The 27,378-nt window shown below is 41.2% G+C and overlaps 1 protein-coding gene across 10 annotated transcripts in view; it reads right to left on the minus strand.

The window, feature by feature from the left end:
- The window catches only part of Rbp6 (RNA-binding protein 6), a 459,964-nt gene that overhangs the window by 275,005 nt on the left and 157,581 nt on the right, over nucleotides 1–27,378 (minus strand). For all 10 annotated transcript variants that reach the window (XR_006260571.1, XR_006260574.1, XR_006260572.1 and 7 more), the window contains one exon: nucleotides 20,716–20,797. Coding sequence is in view for 4 of the 10 variants with exons in the window: in XM_043416127.1 (XP_043272062.1) it covers nucleotides 20,716–20,797 (82 nt within the window). In the remaining 6 variants the exon portion in view is untranslated. The remainder of the gene's footprint in view (nucleotides 1–20,715; nucleotides 20,798–27,378) is intronic.

A 27,378-nucleotide genomic window follows, 5' to 3' on the forward strand; every position in this document is an offset into this window, starting at 1 on the left:
TATCATTTGCCAGATTTTCGTTTTTTTCTTCGACCCTTTACGGAGCTATCCCGATATCCGACATTGACAAAACTTGGAGGGATAGAGCAAAAAAACGTGCGATTTTACCAGGAAGATGAAATGAAATGTGTGTATGCGTGTGGAAGAGAGAATGAGAATGAAAAAAGAGGGAGGAAGAGTACCATTTTCATCGCCCTCTCTTTCTCGGTCTTCTCGTTTTTCCCTGGCGCAGACCACTTATTTCCATCAAATTTATCTTCACCTCGCAGACTCTCATTTTTTCTCGGCGCTCTGTTCCGTATAAACTGACATTGGATAACACACATTTCCACTAATCGCGCGGAGACTGCACCTTTTCTATTTTGGAAAGATCCAAACTCATGGGACTCGAATTAAGACGAAATACTCAATTTTCAAAAGATGTCTTCGTCAAGGAAATCAAACCAAGAACGAGAAAAATTTTGATATCGTTGATCTTTCAGTACAATGAATGAAAGATTCATTTGACAAGTATCGAATGAACAAACACTTTCAATAAAACCTAGAGGAACCATCCTCGACGTGTATCTGTTCTACAAAAAATAAAGAAAAATTCTGTCGAACGGAATTCCTTCGACGGAAAAGGAATCTTAATGATGCATGTGAGTATCAATCCCGAGCGGAGAACAATGGAGAATTTACATATTTTTACGAGGACGAATTTAAACAGAGGGAGTGAAATTTCAGATCATATACAGCAAGGGCTTTTAGGGGTTGAAAATGGAGACTTGGGAGAGTTTTTAGATCTGTGTCTCGACCGCTGAGTAGGAAAAACATATCGTTCGCGAACGTTGAATTTTTGTTGGAGCAAGAAGCGTACCCCCGCACTCACTCACACACGCACGCCCGCATATATACAGATAAATATACGTGTATATGACACATACGTATTGCTTCTTTCCCGTCGAGATTGCGTTTCCTGCTACACGCTGTCTGCTCCCTCTTTTTATACCCCGTGCTTCCACCGACAGCAAAACCATCCCTTATTTTTCTTCTCAAGCTTTCGCGCGATGTGAGAGAAAACGAGGCTGCACCGAGGGAACAAAGTCTCTTTTTCTTTCCATGTCTCTCTCTCTCCCTCTCTCTCGTTCACTCGAGCGAAACGCCGCCGTTGGTTTCGCCCGTTAAACGCATTCCGAATGCATTATCCGCAGTAATAAATCGCGGTCCACAGAGTCGTAGATCAATAATTTCATAGCTATGTTAGAGCGTGCATGGAAAATTGAGAAACGTCTCGTTCTCACATTTTTTGTTTCCCATCTCGTTTCGCCCGTGTGTCTCTGCACCCCAAGTGCGAACTTCTGCTGTGAGAAACACGTCACGAAGAAAAACAGAAAATAAATGTCGAACAAACGTAATTGATTTGTTTACTAACTTTCTTGCGGTATTAAAAAAATGTGAATGTACTTTATTTATTTTTATTTTTGAACGACGTACCACATCAAAAAGTCATAAGGAAAATCTTATGCAAAAGAAGAAAGAAATTCCTCTGTTATTTTCGTACTTACGAATTTAGGAATAATTTTTCATATTGTATGAATATACGTGGAAAATGAAAATTTTCTTTATAATCGCGATCGTTGACATCAGCGGCCATATTGCAGCTGTCAATAAGAGCAAAGCGACGCTCGTGAAACGCGTACGTCGCCGCCTATCGCAATTATTTAAAACTAACTTTGATGTGGCCTCATTTCAAGATAAATAAAAACAATACGGGATTTACAGTTAAATTTCTTCTCTTATTGTACGAATAGATTCACAGATTTCAATTGAATTTCAATTGAATAACCACTTTGATATTTACGAATTTAAAATGCCGCACTTTCGATTTTCTTTTATGCTTGCTCTTCGTTCATGAAAATTCATAACACATGAGTAACGGTGTACTCTCTCTCGCATAAACGAATCGTTACAATATTTTATACTAATTATATTAATTATAATGTATTACAACTCTATATATTTTTTCGAGATAAACTAATAATCTCCATAATCTAATCTCGTTTTGGAGCGATTGAAGAATGCTTCGATTTGAACGAATGAAAGTGTTTCGTACAAAATTTCTTCGTGATTTTATTCTTCCAATGAGGTTGTAAGGCTCATTGCACTGGTGTGACGCAGAAGCTCGACGATGCCACACTCAAAGTTAATCGGGGGTGGCTAGTTCTCAAAATGATTTTGATAACTTTGGATATTTGATAGACTGTAATTTTTAATTGTGAACAAAACGGTTACAGGCGGATATACACTTAATCGGTTGACTCGGCCACCATGAATCAATTCTCAAGCACGACTCGGCAATGCTAGAAGATGTGAAAAAGATATACAGTAGACTCGGCTCCCCTAGAGACTCTGGACGTGCATTTTCATTGATTTTCCACTTTTCACGAGCATTTCATTGAGAATTGCTAGTCCGTACAAGAAATACCCAAATTCGCGAACGGTCGCCTTAGGATAAAAAATTAAGGATACTCGTAAAACATCTGGTCGCCAAAAGGGAAGACAGAGTTTTTGACCCTTACCTGGGAATCCCGGTGGACAGTGAGATTTGGGAAAGAACCCTTAATTGGTTCACCACCATAAAAACTCTGCCTTCGAGTTAAAATGGATAATTAAGGCATAAACTAAGCAGATGTGTCGACTTCGGTTTGAAACGCGGAAAAACCCAATGAAAATGCGTGTCCCTTTTTTATCTTTATAATATGAGAGCTTAGCCGTACATCTATTGTCCATGTGTTTTGAACTTTAGCGTCTCAGTCAACGCTCCAGAAAGTGAAGAATAATTGAAGATCAATCCAAGTCTCTCTAAATATGATTTGTTAGGTTATTCGATTCAAGACCCACAAACGGGATTTAATTTTTGCTCGTTGATATAAAAATTTGCTGGATCGCGAAGGCAGTCGTGAGATATCAACGACTTTAAATGGTAATGAGAGTCCAATTGAAATTGAATGACGAGAATAAAAAGAAGTCTGCAGAGAAAAATAGTAGGAAAGTGTTGGTTGATGAGCTTTTCCATTTTTGCACATAGCACTTTTTCAGGCCGCTCCATTCATATTGCATTGGATTCCTCATCCCTCTAGAGCATTTACCGAACTCATACACACAACACGTAATTATTCGTCGCGTCGGCCACGCGATTTCCGGATGTCGATCCGAATGAAAGCTCTCCTGATTTTCCCACCAATCCTCTCTCTTTCGTTCTCTCACTCTTCTTCCCTCTGCGCTGAGTCCATCGATGCCAGCTCTGAATTCTCACCGAAACAATGCCCACGAAGCGAATATTATTCCGATTAACGATTCGGTTGTACGCGAACGAACAAATGAACGAGAGGCAACGAACGAACGTTGAATGATGCTGGATGAAATTAAACGCAGAGAACCAGCCACGTGTATAGCTTTTTTACAGCGATTCCATGGTCACTCCAAACGGGCGATCCCAGTCGCTGAATCTGTCACCTGGAAATTCCACCTCAAACCGATGTACAGTTATAAATAATATCGTTTTTTTTTCGAGCCAAACAATCGAATAGAAATCTTCACGGACACGTAGATTAAGATCATTACTCTCATTCCGCTATCAACCGAGTGCAAACGGAAAAATGATCCTTTTTACTTGATCTGCACAAACGTTAAATTTGAATACGCAAAGCGGGCTTGGCAAAACGAAACTTCAGAAAGTAGAAATTCATGTCGAGTGTCGCATATTCGCAATATGGCATTTATACCCTCAGTTCGTACTGCAAGATTTGGAAACTGAAAAAAAAAGTAACCAGTGCCAAGAAGAAAGGAAGGACCAAAAAATAGGATCAAGTAGAGGGACGATAAAAAAAAAGAAGTTGGTTGGTCGCTTCAAAACAATTGTGCTTGGCGAAGTGTGTAAGCGAGATCGCGTAAGGACTTTTTCCCGTCTCGCACGTCACAAAGGCCAGGTTCTTTCAATCGGGTGAAAAAGCAGCAAAAAGATGAGGTATACAGTGAAGAAAGATGGAAAAGAGTGGTTCTGGCGGCAAGCTCGACTGTGAAATTGTCTGCAGATACAAGCGGAAAAGGGAGAAAAATAGAGTGTTACCGATTTTCCTCGTGGATTTCGTTGGAAAAGAATTTTTGTGAACCTTTGAAAGAGCTCTCGCAACAACGTCAGAATCTTCGGCTCTGGTACACCGTTCGTAAAATAGGGTTGAGAGATTGTGAAAAAAGGAAACAGAATTCCGGCCTCAAACGGTTGATGAAAGACGACCCAGTAGGGATGGCAATTCGAGATTAGAAAAAGCCAGGGTTTCGAATCGAAGGAGTATCATGATGATCATGACGAACCAACACGGGAACTGAGAACTAGAAAAAATCCGTTATTTGGGGCTCGAGATCTCACCAAAAAAGTCTCAAAGGGTCACGCAAAAATTCAAGATTCCGAGTAGAAAGATCATTATTTTACGACACCGGGAAGATGCCCCTAGTTTTGACACCTGCTTCCACGAATTGAAACGGAAGATATAATGAGAGATCTTTGAAGAGCTGAATTTAATGTTCATAATTGTTGAACCCCAGAGGCTTCGCAGAGCGCATCTAAATGGGATGAGAATGGAGGACATGGAGCAACAGCATCAAGTTGGATGATAGCACACCGCAGCAGACTCGCTGCCGTAGTATACATATTGGTAGAGCCGTCCAGCCCGCCAGGGAATCATAAATAATGTGTCTGCTGGGGAAAGAGACAGAGGAAGCGTGAGAGGGAAAAGGAAGGAGATTAGATAGACAAGTTGTGCAGGTCAACAGTAGCGGTGGTATGACGCGCGCCGTGAAACACACGCACATACACACACCACACACCCCACACGCCCGGACTCAGGTTTGCGCGCACTATATTATTAAATGACCAAGGTACGAGCGCCACTTTTCAATTCTCAGCGTGCACGAGCTTTCACCTGTTCAGCAATAGCAAAGCCCTGTGGAACACTGCATATTAATTCTGACTGGAACTCAAAGTCAAGAGATGGTCCCGATTACAGTAAAGAATTTAACAAAAAAAAAGAAAATAGTATCACAAATATTCAATATTAATATATCTTCAAGATCGAGAGCAATGGGTGTCCGATAACCTAAAAGAGCCTATACCTGGTTGGGTCGCCATTTGGTGACAGATAACAAGCTTGTTTTACTGACCATCAGACTTAACAAAAAGGGTTGGATGGATCCATGAACTGAAGAATCGAGCTCAACTGTCTGGTGATACAGAACAGTGGGCGCGTTTGAAAAATCGTAGCAAACAAAACCTAAGAGTAGGTTGCATCGTCGTGGGGTGATGTACGTATATGTGCCGAATATTGTAGTGTAAGCAAAAAAACTAAGAAAGTAGCCACGGCGTCGCGACGTCGGTCGACCCCTAGCTTTGCTAAGAGTACACAAACTGCCGCGTGGACTTCGGCCGAGACCAGCTGACGCGACTGAATTGCACCAGCCAATCGGATAAGTGCATTCCTATGGAAGAGACAGTGGGTGATTGTAAGAGAGAAGGAGCAAGACATTGATGTTGCAGGCGAAATAGTGTGTGTGCGAGAGAGAGAGAGAGAGAGAATAAGAGAGAAGGTGGAAGTAAGAGATAGTCTCGAGAGAACTCCTGCCCAATCAGATAGGAGGCTTTGACGTATCTCATGCTCTATCGCGCAATTTTTGCGGCCTGTCGCAGCCCTGTTCGGCTATTCCAAACAAGTTTCGTTGGGGGAGGAGGTATGAAAATGGGGGAAGGGTTTCGAGAGAAGGCCTCCCTCGGTGAACTGCACTTCTCCTGGAATGGCAAGCATGGAAAGACCGTCGATGTCTCGCGTGCTTTTGGACCCCGCGAGAGAGATGCGACCTCGGAAGACTTCACGGTTGCGGGGCCAAGACGATGGTAAGTTGAAGGGGCGACCGCCCACCGAAAAAGAACAGACAAAACAATGGGGAAACCGAAGAGACCGGAAAGGAATGAGATTTCCGGACTGCCTTGCGTCGCGGTGTGGGCACTTGAGAAATAAAAAGAGAGAGTGCAGTTGATAGGAAGAAGGTCGGAACACGAGGAAGCCTGTACCATAAAATGACAAGTGTGGGAATATGGAAGACCGCAAGAAATAAATCAAACGCTCCGACGTTTCAATTATTTCTTAGAAGGGGAGAGAAGGAGTGGAGGAATACACTCAGACGTATATCACACCAACGGAAAGCTCGTTGAATGACGTTGTGATGGTAAGAGATATTCGGTGATAGAGGCGGAACTTGAATGTCTTAAATTTTCTACGCTGTGCAAAATAGCAACGCTTTCTACTTTCTATCCAAGATAGAATACTCGGCAACTGAGTCTCGGAACGAGAAATATACTTTTACAAAAAAAGTTTAAGAGATAGCAAATTTTCTGGTAATCATGGAAGAGCTTCAGACATAAGGCAAATCGGTCATCCATGTTTTCGAATCACCATCGATGCTTCTTGAAGCGATAAAACGAAAAATGACATACTGTGTTGAAATGACTATGAAGCGATCTTAGATCTCATCAATTTTATAACATACATCTAGTTTCTTTTCTGATAAGCACATGGTATTGATGGGAGAACATAAATGTCAAACTTTCCACTGACAATAATCGACCCCTTGCACATTTATAATCAAATTCGTAGAAATCAATTCGTTCAACGTGATAAATGTTTCCATCAATTAATTTTTGTCTGCTCACGTACCCGTGACCACTGCTAGCGAAACGGAAAAAGTTGCGACTACTGCCTAATCGGATTGATTCCGTGTTGTAGGACCGAATCGTTTCTCGAGACTAGCTAATAGAAGAATGATGAGAGATCACTCGACGAACATCAGCCGATTGCATAATTTCTTCATTCCTTTGCAAGTGCGCTAAGAGGATCGAGTAGTATATGGAGTCGATTAGTGAACTGGGAATATCGACGGTGGTGTTGCTGATTATCATTGGAAGACATGCACGGGAGCTTTTACATCGGATTAAAGGGTGGACGCGTAATAGTTCATGAACGTGAGGACGACCAACGGCATCGGTCTAGACTAATCGGATAATCAAGTTTCGCACAAAATAGGCGAGTACAGGAGAGGAAAAGAGAGAGGGAGAAAGATATGGATATATATGAAACAAGGGAGCTAGTTCTGAAACAGGAACATCGGGCTCCCGCCAGACCTCTTCAACCGCGGCTTCTGGAAACGTCGACGTGCCGTTTTCCCTCCCTCTTTCCACTCCCTTCGTTTTCCTCTCGTTGTACAACAACGGGTTTGCTCTCTAGCGCCCGCATCATCGCTATTCCCTGATTAACGCCGGTAATCAGAATCGGGTAGGTAACGAGATTACGAGTAGCGCGGTAGTAATAGTGGAGAGGGGCTGAAGGAGAGAGAAAGAGGTAAAATGGCGCTCCGGGTTCACAGTCATATTCGGTTGTTCCTTTCTCTTTCTCCGCCTGCTCCCTCCCTTCTCATTTTCTGTCCTTTCTCTAGCGGGTGGCCGCCAATTCTGATGTACTGGTTCGTAAATTGAGCGAAAATCTAAGCCAAAAGCTTGATGAGGTTGGTCAGCAACGGCCTCTGAAACGTAGAAACCTTGGAGGCCGAACATGATCAATAGAGAGACCAAACAGCTACGCACTATAACACATTTCATCAAGGGATTTGTTCTCCTCGTTGCCTTCCACTTCGTCCTCCTCTCTCTCTCTCTTGGTTTCCCTCATGCCTGTCTTTCTCCTCCCTTATAACTCATCCGTTAACTACGTGGTCGCGTAGCTACTCATTAATGCGAATGCCTGTATTATCGCAAAAGCTAAGCTCGTATTAGGAGATGAAGTATTTGGGAATGGCACATGCTTGCTATAGCGGTGGCAGCAATTGAACTAAAACTTGAGTGCAGTTTCGTATAGCTGGTACTTCGCAGTCTTCTCATTTCGTCCCTTTTACGTTTTTCTGCTTATCGTAAATAAGCGGAGCTCATTCACCTGTCTTCCTTAAGGAATAACGAACCCATGCATTCTTACTTGAGAAAACTTTGAAGAATATTCAGAGATTCTGGCTTACGAAATGCTTCGAATAGGCGAGATAGAAAAAAACCCTCTTCCTCGTCCTTGCTTTCGTTTTCTTTTTTCCAGTAAAGAAGCAGGTGATCCAAGCAGACGAACTATCGAAACCGTTGCTATTGCGGTCACCGCTAACGATCCACGAAGAACGTAACTATATGTGTGTTATTATGGAAGATTTTCAACCTCACTCGAAACTTCTCGATTGGAGGTCAAGGAGATCTCGGGTCTACTTGACAAGAATATAAAAAAAAGTGGTTTTTGGCTAGAAGAGTTATACGAACTTAATAATCTAGTCGCGTTGAAAAAAAATCTTTCCACAAATGCAAGTTCCAAGTCGACCAGGGTTCTTTTAACAATTTCGTGAATGTTAAGGGCGTTTCCCCTTTTCCTGATGCTCAGACGTGCCGTTTATTAACATTAAAAACATTCGATCGAATATGGATGATTTTCAGGAAGTACATACAGGTTAAAATTGGAGCCGCCACAGTGGGAATCTATTTTTCAGAGTTCTGACTAAAAATAATCAATGAAGCATCCCCGGAAAGAAATTTCAACCAATCCATTATCCTCGTGTGGTATTTTTCTGGAACTCTATGACCTTTGCGTCACAGCACATTCTCGAAAATTTATTATTTTCAACGGAAGATGAAAAAAAAACTCCGTGAAGAAAAAGTCGCTCGAAACTTTCCAAATATGTAAATGCAACTCTTGCTACCTTGCTGTTTTCCTTCTTTAAAGTTCTTCGTGGTATAACCGACGAAGAAATTTCTCATCCGTCATCCACCTAATTTCCGGCAACCAAAAACAGACTATACTCGAAATTACATACTGGGTCGAGAAAATGGCGAAAAAACGAGAAAACTTGATTGAAGCTGAATTTATTTTTTTTTTTTTAACATCGGTCAGTCAATTGCTAAATTGGCTCGTTTAATAAATCTATCTTAATGCATTACTGTGGTTAGAAATTTCGACTGATAAATACAAACTTTCGAACAGGAGTGTACTTCGCGACGAAACTTGGAGCTTCCATTTTTTTCAATTCGTATATGCAGCAAGTGGAGCAGCTAAAATTTAATGGGTTTTATCATGCGGGGTCGATGAACGGAACGCAGGCTCTTCGCAACGATCGTCAACGATTTTTATCCAGCCAGTGTATTCCGCGGTTGTTGCTTTTTTTCCAATTTTTTTTTCCGATGCAACCGATTAGCTATCACGATTTTAACACCGCTGTTCTCTCGTAAACAACCCCTTGCGGAGTTCACCAATGTCGAAACGCACCCGGAAATTTTTTTTGCCGTCATGAATTTTTTTATCCTCGCTTTTTATTCGCACAACTCGAGCATTTACCGGAACGGTTAACATTTCCCGTTCTAACGAGTGGTCAGACGGTGCAAAAAACGAGGTTATATCGCCGTTCGTTTCTCGCCTGCTCCAGGGCCCTTCGACCTTGTTGGACTTTACTGGTCGATCACACCCCAACCAGGCCACAAATTCGACTCCCGGAAACTCCAATATTCGACGATGCAAAGGCAGTTCTAAGCTCGCAGCCACAAGCCTACGCGTCCTCGGTACACATTTTTTAAGCCAACTTATCGAGGAATCAGGAAAAATGAGAAAAAGTCATCTCATTCCTAATTAGCTTCAAATTGCTTTTTTGAAGGTCTTCGTAAGACTATTAATTGCAAAGACCAGATGAAAAAATGCATAGATTTTTTATAACGGCACATACTTATATGTTTAGAGAAAAGTTTCTTTCATTCCTGACATCCCTGTTAACTTGTAAAAAGAAAAACATTGGTCAGCGAACAAATATTGAAAATCAAATAAAAAACGAAAGTACCTGGTATCCAAACCCTGGATATTGACAAGAGAACCCATCGAACCGTTTCGATATTGTGAAGATGTTCAGGTATTAAGGAGTTCACAGCCAATCGGCCCAGCAGAAAGTCATTGAAAATGTCCTTAGTTTTGGGCGCGGTTGTACCTAGAATACAATTCTCACCGTCTACGGTGCGTATATAGAGATGACCGGAAAAGAAGGGGGTCGCGTTTCAACACACTGGATAGGCATGCAGAGGGTGGAGGGTAGTTTGTTTCGGGCGTTATACTATCTATAGTAAAGTCTCGTTTATACAATACGAGGAGCGATACGGATACATTGGGATCGAGGGAGGAAAAAGGAGCAGCGTATAACGGTGAATCGCTTCACGTGATACAATTTTTTTTCGGAGACTGAGGGAGGATGGGGCGTGAATTCGCCGATGGTGGTAAAGTGCTACGCTAACCAGGGGAGAGAATGTTTTTCGCATGGCTGGATAGTTGGCGAATTTTTCAAAAGGCAATAAAACTGTCCGCGTTTAAATTTTTGCATTTAACTATTTCTGCGAAAGAAGTACGATAAGAAAAAGAAGACAAAATACGGAGGCAATAAAAAGGTAGATCGCAGCTTTATTTTTAGTCTCTGTAACACGATAAAACTTATTCATTTTTCAGCATTCAAAGATGTTCTTTAAATATTCCACCAGAGTTATCTGGCTCAGGTAGCAATTTTGCATGTATTTTGGCAGAGCTTACATGGCCTCTCCAGTCGCGTAACGCTCGTCCATTGTACCTTCACAATTTTTATTTGTTTTCAAGTGTGTTCTGATGAGTACTGCGAACAACACCGCTACTATCATATTTCCAACCTTTCGAAGGGAACATCCCGATTCATAAAAACTACATTTCGAATATCGAAACATTGGCGCTTCTGATATAGGCATAGGCGGAAAATCCGTTATCAAATGGATGCGAGAACATAATTAATCTGACAGAATTCTCGTGGGATTGTGGGCTCGATCTCCTTGCGCCGTGAAATCCATAGAAACAGGTCCCATCGCGCTACGTTTACCAACAATAAATCCTCGCTCTATCTGGCGAACTGTTTGTCGCTGGATGAAAAGCCAACGTGTGGAGGATGCCACGCAGACAGAATAGCAAATGGACGGAAAACTAGTTAGGTACTGGTTGACAGTCGCGTTCTGTACGGCTTAACATTTTAATCAGGGAAGGCGTGTTACTCTGTCACGTTGCAGTTGATGCGTGGAGAAATCAGCAACGGTGCACGGTTTTCTCTCTCTCCCCCCTCTCTCTAATGATCATATAAAGTTACTGTGTAAATGTCTCCATGAACTGGTGTTTGTGCCCTGGAATCGTGGACCAGTGATTGTGCGATAAAATCGTAGATTGGTCATCCCATTCGCCTAAATTCTAAATCATCTTCATATCTGGACCTTGATTTGTATATTATTGTTCACATCGATAGGTGTATTCGAAAAGCTTGTCGTTCACGTGCTTTTTCGTATATTCCGTCAGTGTGAGTTGTCACGAGTGTGGTGAATGATTTTAACGTGAACGCAAGCGCGTTTGTGTGTGAGAGAGTAACTGTGACGAACCATTCCTCAGAGTCATGCATGAGCCAAGGCCGCTTGTCATCCTACACGTGAACTACTAGCTTTGCCCTAGCTCTTTCGACCGGTGGATAAACGAAGGATTGGATCTATTTCACATTCGTAAACCATTCGCTAACTAACTTCGTCCCACATAGCAGTAGAGCTGGAAACTGAAGCAGTGAAAGCTAGGTAAAGAGCAAGTGGGAAGGACAGAGAGGGAGCGGAGCAGGGGGGAGGTCACTGGTCATTCCGGTCTCTTGTTACAGCCGATAGATTGCTGCTGACCCTTCGGTTAAGTTAGTTCTCCTAGCTTCGACGTTGCATGTTGCTGTTTCACTCAACCCAACCCTTTAACGCACCTCCTGTACCCAGCCCTGGCAGCCGATAGTTTTCCTAATTAAACTCCCGCTAAATCCTTCCCTACAACGAACCGTCCTTCAACTCTCAGCAAACCGCCGACGATGCCAAATGGTATATCCTCCTTGTCTCCATCGTTGTTCCATTCGACTGATCAACGAAGGGCGAAAATTTTCAGCTGAACTTGATGAGAACAGCTGCAATTAGACCAACAACTTACAGCCGATTCTCTGTGAATTTTGCTTCATGGTTACAATGAAAGGATTAAAGATGAAGAATAACCAGGAAAGGAACTCTCTGTGAGCAATGGAAAAACTTTATTCTTGGATATCCAAGGGAAGCCCGCCTAAAGAAGTTTAAAAATCTTCGGAGCCATTCTTATGACTGAAGTTATTGAGATAAGACATGAAAGTTGGAGAAAATTTCACCTCATTATTATCGTAAGAGTACAAAAACAAATTAGACAAGTCCAAATATTATAATGTATAGCTATATAGGTGCACTCATACGAGATTGCCAGTCTGTGTGGCGTGTCAGACTTTGATATATCCGAATAAAAGAGTTTTTGGGTCTTCCTTTTTCTAGGTTATACCAAAGTATCTAGAACCTTGTGAAACAGCACAAGCTTATTCTTGCAGATTCTTGTTTTGTTAACATCTCCATCTTTTCTATTCTTGAGACATTTTTTTGGTCAACTTATGGTACGGGATAGTAGTAATTAAGGGCAAAGCCACGGATTATAGTGGCGTATGGTTGATCGCGATACTATTACCCTTGGACATGATTTTATTTCGTGCTTATATGACGATCATAGAAACGTTCGTCTGAGTCCTGACTCACTCATTTCCGGTTTTCTCGAATCCTTTGAACCGTCTCGAGCATGCTTGCTGCCACAAAGTCTCACACCTCACGTAGACACCTCAAACATACTGTTCCACAGGACTAAATTCGACGACCTTTGACTTGCGCATCCACGAATGCTCCAACACTTGTACACTAAAACACTAATAACCACACACTCGTATGGGACTTGAAGATATCCTCAAATACGAAACACCTACGACAAACTTTAGTTTGACGAACTTCAGATAATTAAACTAATAGATTTACCAGCGCATAGGAAAAACTATAAAGCTTTCAAAGCTTTGAACCGAGAGTAGGCTCAGGATTGAGGTTACATTTAAGCCTGAGAGATGTTTTGGTCTGCATTTGGTCCATACTTAAGTTCAAATTTTAGTTGAAAATGAATTTAGTTACAAACGTGGCTTTGAAGTAAAGGGAAACGTTAAGAGATTGTTGTACGATGTGAGAGCGGAGGTGAATCGACGTGCGTTCGTGAGCTTATGTTTGTTTGCATGTGCGTGTGTGTCTCTGAGTTAAGCTAACCGGAGAGAAGGATTAGCAGACCACCAGGGCGTATATTAATACACTAGGTCTTTTCTATTTCGACGATGCCGGTGATACTGACGGATTGCGGCCACAGGTGTTCCGTGTAAAGTTTAGAGGAAACCCGGTGGACCAAGAGAGACGGGTTTTCGTATAAGAGCAACGAGAGCAACAAATCCGTTAAACAAGAGCGCTTCAGCGTCGTGGCGAGTAGGACGGAGAAGGGAGGATAGAGAAAGAGACTTTTCGCGCAGCATAGACGAGAATAGACCACGAAAAGAGGCTTTACGAAGTGAAAGATACGAAAAGCTTGCTAACACAAGTGTCGCCAATTTTTGTGCTCGTAAAATGTTTAAAAAGTCAGGCCACCGTATTCCTGAGAATTCTTCATCAAACAGCGATCAACAGAAAAAACGTAACACGCCGTTATGCGTAGAATTTTTTATATTTATTTTGTTTCTTCGGGTCAATGTTGTATCAAAGGATTACAAAAGAAAAAGAGGGAAGAACGAGGATAAGAAGAGGAAGGGTTCAGATGGTTATCTTCAATGTCTTCCAACTCTCTCTCTTTCTCTCTCTTTCTGTATATACGAAATATGCTTGGTCATGATTCTACAGTTTTCTCACATCCCTTGCATCTCTTCAACTCTCTCAGTAAAGTCCTTCGTGTCTAAACTCTTTAATCAAATAAGGGCGTAAGCGTTCTGATTTTACTGGTTGATTCTTTCAGACTACATCCTTATGGCGCCTAAACAAATATGCAGTAGCACTGAGAATGCATCTCGCGGAGTAGTGCGCAATCCTGAAGGGAGACGGAAAAACGTCATCATGTTTACAGCAGCTGAAGCCATCTTAAGAAGAAGTTTATGGTGCCATCGTACCAACCTGACATGTCTTCCTTCCTCTTTCTCTTTCACTCTTTTCCTTTTTCACTCTTTCCCGTTTCTGTTCATCCAATGTGCAACATCTTCCCTCACGATCCTTTCTCGTAAAAAGGGACCGTTAAAAGCAGAAGCAAGTGCTAGGCTGGATGAAAATGTGCTTCAAATTAGTTGACCTAAAACTCAAAACGGAGGCGAGAACTTGAAAAATTCAAGTAAAAGTCTCCAAAAGCCAGATGACTCTGAATCGCCTAAAAGAATAGAATATTCCTTTTTACTTTTTTTCTACGTGACCAACTGAATACTCATCAACTTATTTGTCTGATTGTCAGTCGTTTTAATTATGCAAATTTATTTTTTGACTTGTATTGAGAAAATCGAAGCCACGATATGTGAAAAAGTAGTTCCTTTTTCTCAAATAACTTGAAAGAATGGTTTGGCTTTCATTTAAATTCGTTATCTATTGGGCGTAGTTCGATGATATCGATTTCATATTTCCTCCTTTCTCTTTTCTTCATTCGTTCTGATGTTATTGTTACGTTTCCATAGTTACTGGAATCACCAACTGTGCATCTCTCCTTCATGTACATATAACAAAGTTTGCCGACAGACTCTCCAGTTGTCGGCGTACTCGAACCTTTCATGATCATAAATGCGAATTTGGATTATACACTGAATATACGACGTTACCCATTGAGTTTTCGTTCTAGTTTTTTTTTTTGTAATATTTTCCTAGATATTTCATTATGAAAGCTCTTCGGTAAATTTCATTGATCAAATCACTTTTTGTAGAGTCTCAATATAATTATTCATAGTCATAAGTTTTTTTTTACAATGTCAGAAGTGATGGCAATCTTTTAATGATCAGCTTTAAGAATAGACAATCGGTTTTTTTTCAAAAATGAAAGTATTTATTTCAGGGTAGCTGTCTTGGTGAGCACCTGATCAGAACTGATGAAGAAATCCTAACTAATCCTGGATGGAATCTCGAAGACCATCGCCTTTAAGATTTTCTCCAGGATCTGGAGGGCATCCACAAGACCCGAGGAGTGTAAAGCGTTATAACCCTGATCTGACGAAGTGATCCTGTCCAGGACCTAATTCTCAACTGAGGCGAACTTGATCTAGTTCTGATGTAATCCTGACCGGGTCTTGATGAGAAATTGTAATCGGGTTCTGTTAAGTAAATTACATCTCGTACATGAACATAAGTTAATCGCTCCTCACAGAGCTCCGCACAGAACATCGAAGAGAAAATATTTAAGGAATTGTTCATCAACTTATAAGAACTACGTTCGCTTCGAAAAATGATAAATAAAATGTGGATGCTAGAAAGCAACGTGATTCTACTTATTTTCGGAAACGATTTCGTTAATTTTGATGAAATTACTGCATTCTGTCGGATACTTTGGGTTTCTTCATTGTAGCCATCTTGGTCGACTAGACCTTCGTAGCTTGAAGGGTATTGCTAATAAGATTTATTATTAAACGTGACACGGAAGTGCTCAACACAGTTTATTCTCCACATTCTTTGTGCTTATTACTGTTTTTTTTTTTTTTTTCACATCGATGTCAAATAATAGTGGTGACATTTACCGTCGTGATATTTGATCGAAGGAGGGCGTGACAGTTAATCAATATTTTTAAGCACAGGTGAGGTTTTACAAATCGCAATTATTTTTCGACTTTCCATCGGAGTCGCTTTCATTTTGAATGGAGAACTCCATTTGATTTTTGAGAGTTAAAATTCATTCAACAGTTTTTTTGTAAAATTTTTCGAAAGATCAGATGTGTTTGGGAAATAGTTTGGAATGTTGGTTTTTTTTCGTACAGTAGTCCCTGTTGTAATTCGTTGTGGTTTTTTTTTCGGTTGGAGAAGCAATTTTTTACTAAAATAACTATTAGTGAGCATGATATTCATTCCGTTCCTTTTTTTCCACTCTGCATATTTATTCCTTCTCCCATAATCTCTCACTCATTCTCTTCTCATATGCACGCGTGCATACACAAGCGGATGGGGAGTTTTAAGCGTACTGCGAGTGGATGCGAATCGGCTTGCGGTTTAATGCGAGTCCACGCGAGAACACCTGCTGTGCCCCTGAGGAAATTAACGCGGGAATCGCGTGTTCATACGGTTTTCCTAGCCCGCACAACTATTCTGTTGCTGTAAACACACATATGCATTCATACACAACTTCACGTTTATAAATCATTGCACAAAAGATCGCCAAGCGTGCCCGAGCCAGTATAGAGGCTCTCGTATACTTGACTACAGCCAAGAAAGGAAGATAGACATTTTGGTAGAACGTTTTCCCCTTCAATTTCGTATCGTTCATGAAGGAAAGAATAACTTGCGATTCACCCATTGAAATCGTTCAACGAGCCTGCGATTCCATTGGTGTTTGAAAAACATTCGAAAATACGAACGGAACTGTAATCAGTGCGTTACTAATTGAATAAAACATTTGAAATTTTTCACTGCAAGCACAATTAAGCAAAAGATTAAACAACTCCCAAATGGAGAGAAAAAATGATAAAAAGCACGAAAGTTGAAAACCGCAGAGAAAAGGATGAAGAGATAAAGCGAAGGAAGATTACATCGTTCCTCGAAAGTTCTCTGCACGTTGTGAAGGTAAACGAGGATGTCCATGATTGGACCACCCAACGTGAAGAGAGATAAGACTTCACACCACGGGGGTTGGTCACGGTGGGCGAGTGCTTGCGAACTCGAAGCGTTTCGCCTACCGAGGCAAGAGAAACAGAGGTTTTACTCTGTTCTCTGTCCACCAAGTTAAAGGGGTGGAAAAAGGGTTACTACTGGTTTGGAGAGAAGAAGTTGGATATTGCACATCCGCAATCCTCGTTGCTCTACAACTCCCGCGACCTATCAGACACCCTTATAAATTACTTAACCTCCTTCTGACTATCACCCATCGTATATAAGTACAGAAACAACTCGTTCCTTCATCCTTACCGTAGAGTTTCGTACTATCGCTAGATATCGTGTGGTCGTCTATGCAGCCATCTATGTACCCTTGATTTTACCACGCACCGACCACACTTTACCGGTGCCGTATACTCGTTGAGCCACCATTTCTCAGATAGCAATGTTGGCTGCTTTGAAATTCCTCTCGGTCCTCTACAAATTAAAATCAATTTCGTCCAGTACTTTTGGTACGTTACACTCGAAAATTTCTATCGATTAATTGGCGCCGTTCAGAAACATGGATTCTTAAACCACCCGGAACTGAAGCAGACACTCGGTAAGGTTTCGAATTTGAAACCGGGACCGGTGACGTGGAAGCCCGAACCTTATCAACGACCGTCTAACTACTGTCCGTGACCCAATGTAATATAAATTGTTTAACGGAGTTACTAAGCTCTGGTAACGAATCTCATCGTTCCCACGGTGGCACGTACACGCTCTTCTATGGTACGAAAAAGCTGGAAGGAGTGGTAAAAAAAGTAAGAAGGGTTTGGGGGATGAAGAACTAGCTGGGACGAAGACTTGATAAGCTTGTTCGCAAAGCAGTGCCTCCAGCGAACAGGGCTTCTCGCGAATTCTCATCCCTTCTTCAATCGTTCTTCAGCCTTGATAAAGAATGACGACCGTGAGGGTGGAAAGTTGTAGGGTGCTTATCACCCGATAAATTTTACTTCGACCTCACGTCACAGGCGACCACAAAGTCTTCTTCCACTTCCTCTTATTCCTCTTCTTTTCTTTTATATTCTAAGGTTCCTCTATCGTTCTCAACCTCTATGTAAAACACCTCTGCGCTTCTTCTAATTGTACTTAAAAAACTCTTGCTCGCGATCGCACCACCGCACCTTCATGACCTGTCTAATTATCGATCACCTGGCCTACCTCTCATTGAGTTTTCAACTAAATTTTCCATTAACGACGATTTACGATCGAATTTACAGATTCCCCGGAAAATACTACCTCTTGTGAACTACCACGAGGTAAAGGAGAAAACATTTTTTCACGATATTCGAGTCGATATTCATGAGACCTTGCCACTAATTTTTCAACTCGTTTTCCAACAGCTCAGCCTTTTCCCTTTCTCATTCTTCAATCACCAAACTCCTATTTTTCACGCTTAATCTGATCTGTGAAAATATCAACTCTCCTTTTCTCCTCACGGTCCTACAAATATTTCACTCTTCATAGTTTATAGCTGCTCCGAATTCTTAAAGTGGCTTTGGAATAACCCACGAAACTTTCCAGAGGTTAATATTTACACGACGAAGAGCTTTGTCCAAAACTGTGTACTTCAACGTTTTACGTAAAAGTTTATCCACCACCTGAAAAAATGCTTGCGTTCCGTGGAACTAGGGAAAGAGATTTTTGCATACGAGAAGTACCTATATTTTTCCCTTCAACAGATGAAAGTGATAAAACAGTATTTGAGTTGATAACTTGAGGAGAGGAAATGGAACCGCCACGCGGTGGAAGAGGTACGGGATCGTCATCCTTTTTAACTCTCAACTTGAAGCTTTTATCATTCGTAATGTGAATACACGATAGTCTCAGAGGAATTGCCCTCAAACAAGATTTCGATGATTTCAACACAAAATCGAAGAACTTTTTTCCTCCAGAAGTACTTGAATCTATGAAAAAACTACGGTGCAATTTCAATTGTTTGAAGTTCGATTCATGTAACATTTTCCATTATGCGACCTGAATCGATCGGCTCGTGCCTGGTAGGGGAACTGCTCTATCCAATCAGACCATTCACCATAGCTGCGCAGAAACGAAAAGAAGAAGAAGAAGCGAAGCGAGCCCCCTTGGTGTTCGAAAAATCGAGGTCCCAGTGTATAACACGTTTAATTTAAGGTCTTTGTAGCTGTTATTTAAACAAAAGATTTCTTACCATGCCCGAGGGTAAAGCAGGTATCCATACCCAAAAGTCTCTCGGACGCGTATGTGCAGTATTGATTTCCGACAGTAAACACGTTATTTCCTCATTCCACTGAACCTTACCAATATTATTCTCGCTGAAAATGTATCGAATCCGAAATACTCCTAAGAAATTCTGCGATAGATAAACATCATCGTCATGTCACTTCAGTAATCCCACACTGAGACCCTCCGTCACACTTGCGATTATATAGCATCATTTCATTATTTATCGATAAATACATTTTTATACTGAATACTTTATTCGTAATTCGAATTCGAATGCTTCCCATCGATAATCAACTTCGTTTTTATACAAATTTGCAATTCGGATGACAGTACTCGATCTCTGAATTATTTCTTTCTTTTGAAATTTTGCCACCACAGTAATTCTCCTTAAGTGTTACTCCATAGCCTTTGGCAATGGATATTCAGCAGAGATTGATTAAGTTTTCAATAGATTGCTAATATTTAAAAAAAAAATCGTACAATATATAATGCAATCGTAACTTATTTGCAATTACATTCTCGATGGAATGCAATTTTCGGCATCCAAAACACATGTTAACAGCATAATTATCGTTGAAAAAAACATTGACAATAGATTAAACACAGATCGCATTCTGTGTATTGGTGTATAGAAAAACTCGAAACTTTTGCTCACACAGGGCACTTTCACTTCGTCACCAATTAATTTGGCCTGAATTATAACGATGACTGGGGCACTTAACTCGCGCGTGAAACAAAACCTGTTGGAAAAGTTTGCTACAAGAACAGTTATATAACTCTGAAACACTGTGACTTGGATTTCTCATTGTTTCGTCGAGGCCGAGTTAGTTTCGTAATTTTGAATAATTATTCCGGTGTGAGAATCGCAAGTTTTCGGACAAATGAATGAGACACGCGAAGAAGAGGTTCGAAAAATGATAAATAAAAAGCAGGGAAACTTGCGATGGAATCTTCCCAAAAATCTCGTGCTAGTGATGTACAAAAAAGAGGGAAATGAGGTGTGGGAAGAGGAAAAAAGGAAGGGAGGGAGGCACGCAAGGATTATCGGAGTCTAAGACGTGTACAAGCAATGCCCGCATCGTCAGCTGAACAAACTGAAACTCGAGAAATTCGCGTTTCTCGTCGATGCGAGAGACGAACTGGGAAATATCCGACGAAGCGCGAAGAGATTTGCTGTAGAAGAGCTTCTAGCACAGCGATAAAAGAAAACGATTAGGACACGACGGTGCACTAAAGGGAATTATTTCCCTGCGGAGATGGCTCTCTCGATCGAAAAGGATGAGGGGTAGGTGGGCGAGGAAAATAAGAAGAGGGGCAAGAGAGAGAGAGAGAGTGCGAGTTTGTACTTTTATTTATCTTTTTCGCCTCAACTTCCAGTCTTTTATCCAGCAATTTCCACGTTTATCTACTCTCCATTTCTCTACTCCCTTCCCTCGATTTTTTATAAATACTGCGCTCGTCGTCTATTTTTTCATTACGTAGGATACCCAGCTAAGTTTCAAACTGTTCAACGATGAGCTGGACATTTTGTGAGAACCTTCTTTCTGACACTTTCATTTTGGTTGATTCTTTTGCTGGAAGAAAAATCTTACACAGCGTCTGCAGAATCCAATATTCATTGTATTTTTTCTTGTTCCATGGTCTTTTAGTCTTACCTTGACCGTCGTGTTGTTGGGTCTTTCATAACCATGACTTCTGTGATGTCGCCATATTTCGTGAAGTATTCTCTGAGGCTCTCTGTAACAATACATAAAAAAATCATCATTCTCGATATTTGATTCTACAGTACTTTGATAAACGGGAAATACATAATATCGATGTTCGATTCAATTTTTTATGCAAACTATCAGTTGCTTTAGAAAAATATTTTTTTAACGAAACTTTAATGATGGTCAACCTATCGTATTGATTAGTTTGAAGGAATTCGAAAACCGGTATATTCGAGTATATAAAAATGTGACACGGCTTGCGCAGGCTTTTTGGACCCTCTTTGCCATTATAGTATGTGTAAATGTATTCTCGTTCTGCAAATACATTATTTCCGATGATAGTTCAGCGATTATCTCAAAAAATTATCTTAAAAGTAATCAATAAACGAAGATCAAAGTTTCAGTCACTTGAGTTATCGAGCAAGAACGTCACAATCATTCATTCAAGAAGTTGGTGAACAAAAACAGGAAAATAATTTTTCTTCGAATTACGCGCGGAGTGATGGTGTGAACGCGCACCGTGGTAAGAATTAGGGAAACGGAGCTGGAAAGAGAGAAAAAGGGAGGGAGCAAGAATGTAGCTCGAGTTCTAAGTGCTGGTAGTAAACTTGTCGAGCCGACTCGAAGGATATACGCGGCGAACATACGTGAATATACGGCATGATTCATAGTGGGTGGTGGACCAAACGCTGAGAAATTTCACGCGATATGTAGCACGAAATCGCTTCATTGGTCTTCACTAAAATTTTGAAACCGAACATATTTTACTAAATTTTTCTAATTAGATTTTCCATTCTACGAGAACGATTTGTTTATTTGAGTTTTGTTGTTGTATGCTAAAACTTTCCATTTTTGATCCTTTCTACACAAGAGACAGGTTGATAAATAATTCGTATAATAAATCTGTATATTCGAGCCGATAATGTATTTACACCGGCATATTTCGACGCATCCCAATACATTCAGATATATCATCTTATAAAAAATAAAAAATAATTATGTTCAATACAAAGAGTTTAAGGGGAATAAAGAATCATAATAATAGGTCGAGATATAAAAAGTTTGCCTGGCTTTAACATGGTGTAACCAGTCTGAGTAGAAATGCCCTTCTCGAGCACACCTCTCAACTATTTTGCGTTTAACCCGTTCTTTTTTCTCTCTCGTTCTCAACGCTTTTCGGCGAGGGATTGTCCCCTCTATTCCCTTGCAGTACCGTCTATCCCACTCTTTTTGGCGGTGTTGCAACATAGATTCTCACACCCACTGCACTTGCAACGCGCGCATGGCTTGTGTAGGGGTCGTTGAAAATGCTCCAGACGATCCAGAGTGGAACCGACGGAGTAATAGAAGGATAGGGAGAGCGAGGGAGAACGAGAGAGCGAGGGAGAGAGGGAAGGAAAAATATGGAAGAGAAATCCAGAGGATCGAGGAGCCCGGAGCACGACGAAGGAGCTGGCTTTCGGCCAAAATGGCCAAACTCCGAATATATCTTACACCCTATCTAATTATACGCTGCTTTATCCAAACCACTACGAAGAGCTCGTAATGCTCCGCAGTTACTCGCCTATCCCAGATCTCTTGCGAGTCTCTATGTTGTTGCAAACTGGACCGACGTCACCGTGCACTTTGCATTTCACTGGCACAACTATACTGGTGCACAAAATTAAAGGATCACTTGAATTTTATCAAAATATGGGCTCATTTCAAGAGATTGTATCTCTGTGAAAAACGATCATGTTTTCACAATTTATTGTACGACGTAAAAAACTAAATCACGTAAAAATCAATCAAAAAGCTCCAAAATGCTTTTCGAAAAACAATAATACAACCATCTTTCGCCGTACATATAACATTTTGGAGACTGTCCAGAGCCATGTGTTCGAAGTACTGTACAAAAAAAGATGAAACAAGTACACGCACCCTTTCTATGAATCGTAGAAAGTCTCAAGGCTTTGAAAAAATTTCTGTAATACAAAAAAAAATTTTATTATTAAAACAAAATGCTGAACCCCAAATTAAAATGTCGAAGGTAAAAATATTTCGAAAAACTCTTAAAAAAAAATCGAATCTAAATAATGCAACAGATGCACACATTAGAAAGAATATTGTGAATACAAACTTCATCAACTGTCTCTTTTCTTTGTCCCTAATCGATTGAAAGCAAATGATTTGATAGCGATTTAACGAGGTCCCTATGCTACACAAATCGTAAATTACCCGAAACTAAAGATTATTTTATTATACCGTGGACACGAGCTGTACACGCAATGCAAAGGCAGGTATGCTGGACTCGTTTAAAACCAGCCCGTCCACATGGTCACCGAGATGCATCCGGCTCCAGCAACATCCATTTGTAACCACTTTCAGACGATTCTATGTCTTGGCATACACGTAGTGGACCATTGGACAATGTACAGGATCAAAGAAAAAAGGAGCAACTACCCAACAATCCAGAGAAGGAGCAAACAAGAAACTGTACATGTATTTCATGATAGTAAACTGTAAGATAAAATGTCGAAAGTAGTCTTTGACCGCGATTTTTACAAGCATCTGTCAAGATGAATTTCGAGGTCATCCATTCGAATGAATATTTGGATTTGACGATGTTCATCCGTCTCGAGGAAAACCTCAGGGAACTTGGCGCTTTTGGCTATATATCTAACCCTATAAACTATTAAACCCTATCCGGCTACTCGTGATGGTTATTTCAGAGCCAGAGACTCAACGTAGCGAACTAGATCGTCAGCCACGCCGTAATAAGAGCTCCGTGAAGCGTAGAACCGGGGTAGCCTTCCTTCCTGCTGGGCTTGAGTGCACGCGGTTTGAACTGCCGAGTTTCAATCTCGAAAATTTCTCTTGATCGTCGACCCTAACCAAAGCAGTTGAGTCGTTGCAAGTTCAAGAAATCTTGAATTTATCTTATTCTGGGAGAATAGTATCCGATCGTAAGGTCGTCGTCATGATGGAAGAGAAAACAAATCGACGAAGAAGTAGTTTTTAAATGGAAGCTAGTGATTTCGTTTAGGAACTATGAAGCTGCTGTTGAATAGACAGTTATGAACACGAATTTTTGTCGAGGGCTTAAACTGATATCAGAAATTATAAGTTTCACGACCCCTTTTACTATTTTCTAGAGAAATTGGCTGTATCCTAGGCTGGGCTCCATGGAGCAAAAAGGAAAAAGGAAATAGATGGTTGAAAGAGATTTCTTAAAGATTTTTTTTGCCATCGAAAGGTTTTTGCAGTGGGAGGTCGGAAAGTGGGTAGATGAGTAGTGGCGGGGAAAAGAAGACGCGCCGGGTATAGGTACCCACGATCCTGCTATTTCACGGCGTTTCTACGCTCGAACGAGGAATCTATAAGGGGTTTCAAGATTGCCCAGCGAAGCAAATTCGAGGTTACTTTGAGAGCTAGAGACGCTTGCTCGGGAGCCCTCGATTCTTCGATAGTTTCCTTCCTTCCTGCCTTCCTGCGGGGCTTTATTTTCAGCTCTGTTCACCATCGGCGTATTCGGAAAAGTGAGTAGGGAAAAGAGTTTCGAGATCGGGAGTACCAATGGTGCCATTGGGCTCTTGCCATCGCGAGCATATCGATAGAGGAAATTGTGGAGGTACATAACAAGTGAGTGACAGCGGAGAAGAAAGACATGGTGGAGGATTCTTATACGTATATTTACGTCCATTCGAGACAGTCGTAGGTTTTATACAAATGAGATCTAGGTGAAGCGGGAGAAGCTTGTTGGTTCGAACTCTCAAACCCGGTATCAGAGGAAACGCGAAGTGAAATAAAAGAAAGAGTAACGTACGGTTATTATGTAAGCACAGCGTTGAAGTTGGAGAGAATCAGTGGTTGACGCTAGAAGAATAGTCCGCTCGTTCGAGTATTTTTGTTCTTTTTTTTTACCAAGACTCACCCATCTGATCAAGAAATTATTCGGTTGGTAATACTGAGTGAGAAGAAAGAGGGCGAGAAAAAGATTGATTGATCGATTGACTGATTTATTCATCGAAGCTCTACGTAGCTTTTGGGGAAATAGTACAGAACGAGTAAATAAAAAGTCCATGTGTTTGCATTTGAAATACAACGTAATAATATTCCTGGAAAAAGGCTTTTTATATTCCAAGAGAAGGGCGGAGGGAAACGGAAAGAAAAGAAGGGGAAAAGAGAGAGAAAGGTTACGGGAAAACGCACTGGATTTATTTTTCTCCATTCAAAATGGCCGTTCACCGAAACGAATAGTCTTACCTATGCCTCTCTCTCTCTCTTGTCTTTCCATTCTTCTTCACTACCCGCTTGCACGCAAACTCTACTCTCTTTCTTCACTCCCATCTCGATGGTATAATCTACTTCGTCTCTCCGATTCTTTCCATTCCTCTTACTTTGCCGGTGCTCCTTCTATTCAAGCATACGAATACGCTAGGATTACTTATACCCTTCGTTCTTAAGGGGGCAGAGGAGACTGCCAACCCGTCGCGAAGGAGAATAAACCCTAAAGCATCATTTGAATAAACGCGGAGTTACTGCTATCCCTTTCCACGAGCTTTCTCCATTTGCTTACCGAGGGATCAGGGCGATCTTTACCCAGTCTATATTAATGGCATCTCGGCTCTTCTGAGACACGAATAGGTTTCAAGAAGGAAAAAGAAAGTAGGACAAAAACTTTGAATCCTGATGATACAATCCTAATCTATTCCGGATGAAAATTTCAGCTGGATGGTTGGACATTAGGGATCTCAGTTGAGCCTGGACGTAATAGTGTCACTTAGACCATTCAACGACCCATTTCGCCATTCGGTGAAAATACTCCCTACCCATTCAGATCCACGAGCCGTCTCATATCGTCGACGCAGTCGCCTGCTATCGACTGTCTATCCAGCGTTGGATTACTCTCGTTAAGCTCCTTCCCAAAAAAACGAATAACACCAGTGGAATGGTAGAATTGTAGTATAAAACTGGCCAATAAAACAGTCCAACTGAGAAACCTGATGTACACCTGTATATGTGAGTGTATATACCACGGATAGGTCGATGGGAGCGCAGATGACGATGCATTTTCCATTCTCTAGTGAAGGGGGAAGGGAGGAAGAGAGAGAGAGAGAGAGAGAGAGCCCACCTGGCTTCGTGCCAACCACCTCGCTCCATTCCTCGTGCGAACAGAGATCTAGACGGTAGGTTCGGCACTGAACATTGCAGGCGATAGTGCATAACCTGGCTGGCACGGCCTTTGCACGTACGAGATCATTCAGAAATTAATGTCCAGCTTTTCTTCAATGACATGACTAAATGACCAATGAAATATCTCGACACGCTGTGATAAAGTATTTTGGTAGGCGGCTCAGGGTCGTGCTTAATCGATAATTCAAACTTGACAAATTTTCTTCGAAATTTAATAATTTTAATTGTGAATGAAGCTAAGGGTATTTTGTAATCAACCTGTAGAAAGAGGATTTTCCAACACGACTCCCATTCAATGCACATACACAGTATGCAACGGGAGGGTTGTACAACACCACCCTCACGTGAGTCAGGGCAAAGTGTATAGCACATTCCCACCGCGACTGAGCGCATGGGTGCCCGCATTGCAGCTATGGCCCACCATCCTAATGATGGCAGCCACGCAAGTACGAATCTACAAGCCAGACCTCAGCCTACCCGTTTTCCCTCTCAAACATATTCCTCTTTTTCTCTTTTATCCCTCCTCTTGCCCTCCATTTCTTTTCTCCCTTTCTGTCGCCGCTCTCTCTCTCTCTCTTCAACGCCAATATATTATCTTTGCGCTTATCTTCGTATCCGAATGTTCAATAAATTGAGAATAATCTCAACACGAAAAAAAGGCTTTTTTGTCTACCATCCGAGCTTTTTCCGGAAATAGGTGTCATTTCGAGATGCATATGTACAACCCGATCATAACTCAGCCACGAAAGCTCATTACAGAAGCAATCGATAGAGAGAAATGTTTAGTAAAAGCAGGGCTAATAATCTCAATTTTGAGGTTCACCAAGTCAGACTCTTATGCTGTAAATACTTTCAACAGTCTTAAAGAATACCTTGAAGTAAGTGCGAGAATATGATCTGAAGAGTTCACAGCTTGAAGAAAAATGTGAATCATGGAAAGAGATGGAAGTATATGGAAGAATGGCCAAAGTGCCGAGCAGATCTTGGATAGACGGAACTCTCACTAGACGAACTCGGCCGAGAAATCCATTCTTGCTACTGCTGAGAAAGGTCTTTAATTCATCGAGTTGGGATGGTCGTTTGCAATCTTGATGAGCTTCATTCCACATCCCCGAGCTCGAACTATGGAATTAAATCGTAAGACGGAATAGCAAAATGGGAGAAAAAGTGATATTTTCATCGAATGATAAGAGTGGCGATGCTTCTTCCTCAGCATTCCGGTTTAGTATAGATATATATGTGGTAAAAGTTAAAAGTTCGGTAACGACTATTTCTGTAGCTTTCCTCGTGTCAAGATTTGATCTAGTCACCGCAAAGGATTCTACACATCGTTCTGCAGATATATGAATTTGCCACCAACTCACTCGGAATCTTATCAGAAAACTTTTCCCACTTTTGAATGTTGATTTCATCTTGTCTTTTTACACCCCGTTA

The sequence above is a fragment of the Venturia canescens genome, chromosome 4 (assembly GCF_019457755.1).
Source record: "Venturia canescens isolate UGA chromosome 4, ASM1945775v1, whole genome shotgun sequence".
Lineage (NCBI taxonomy): Eukaryota > Metazoa > Arthropoda > Insecta > Hymenoptera > Ichneumonidae > Venturia > Venturia canescens.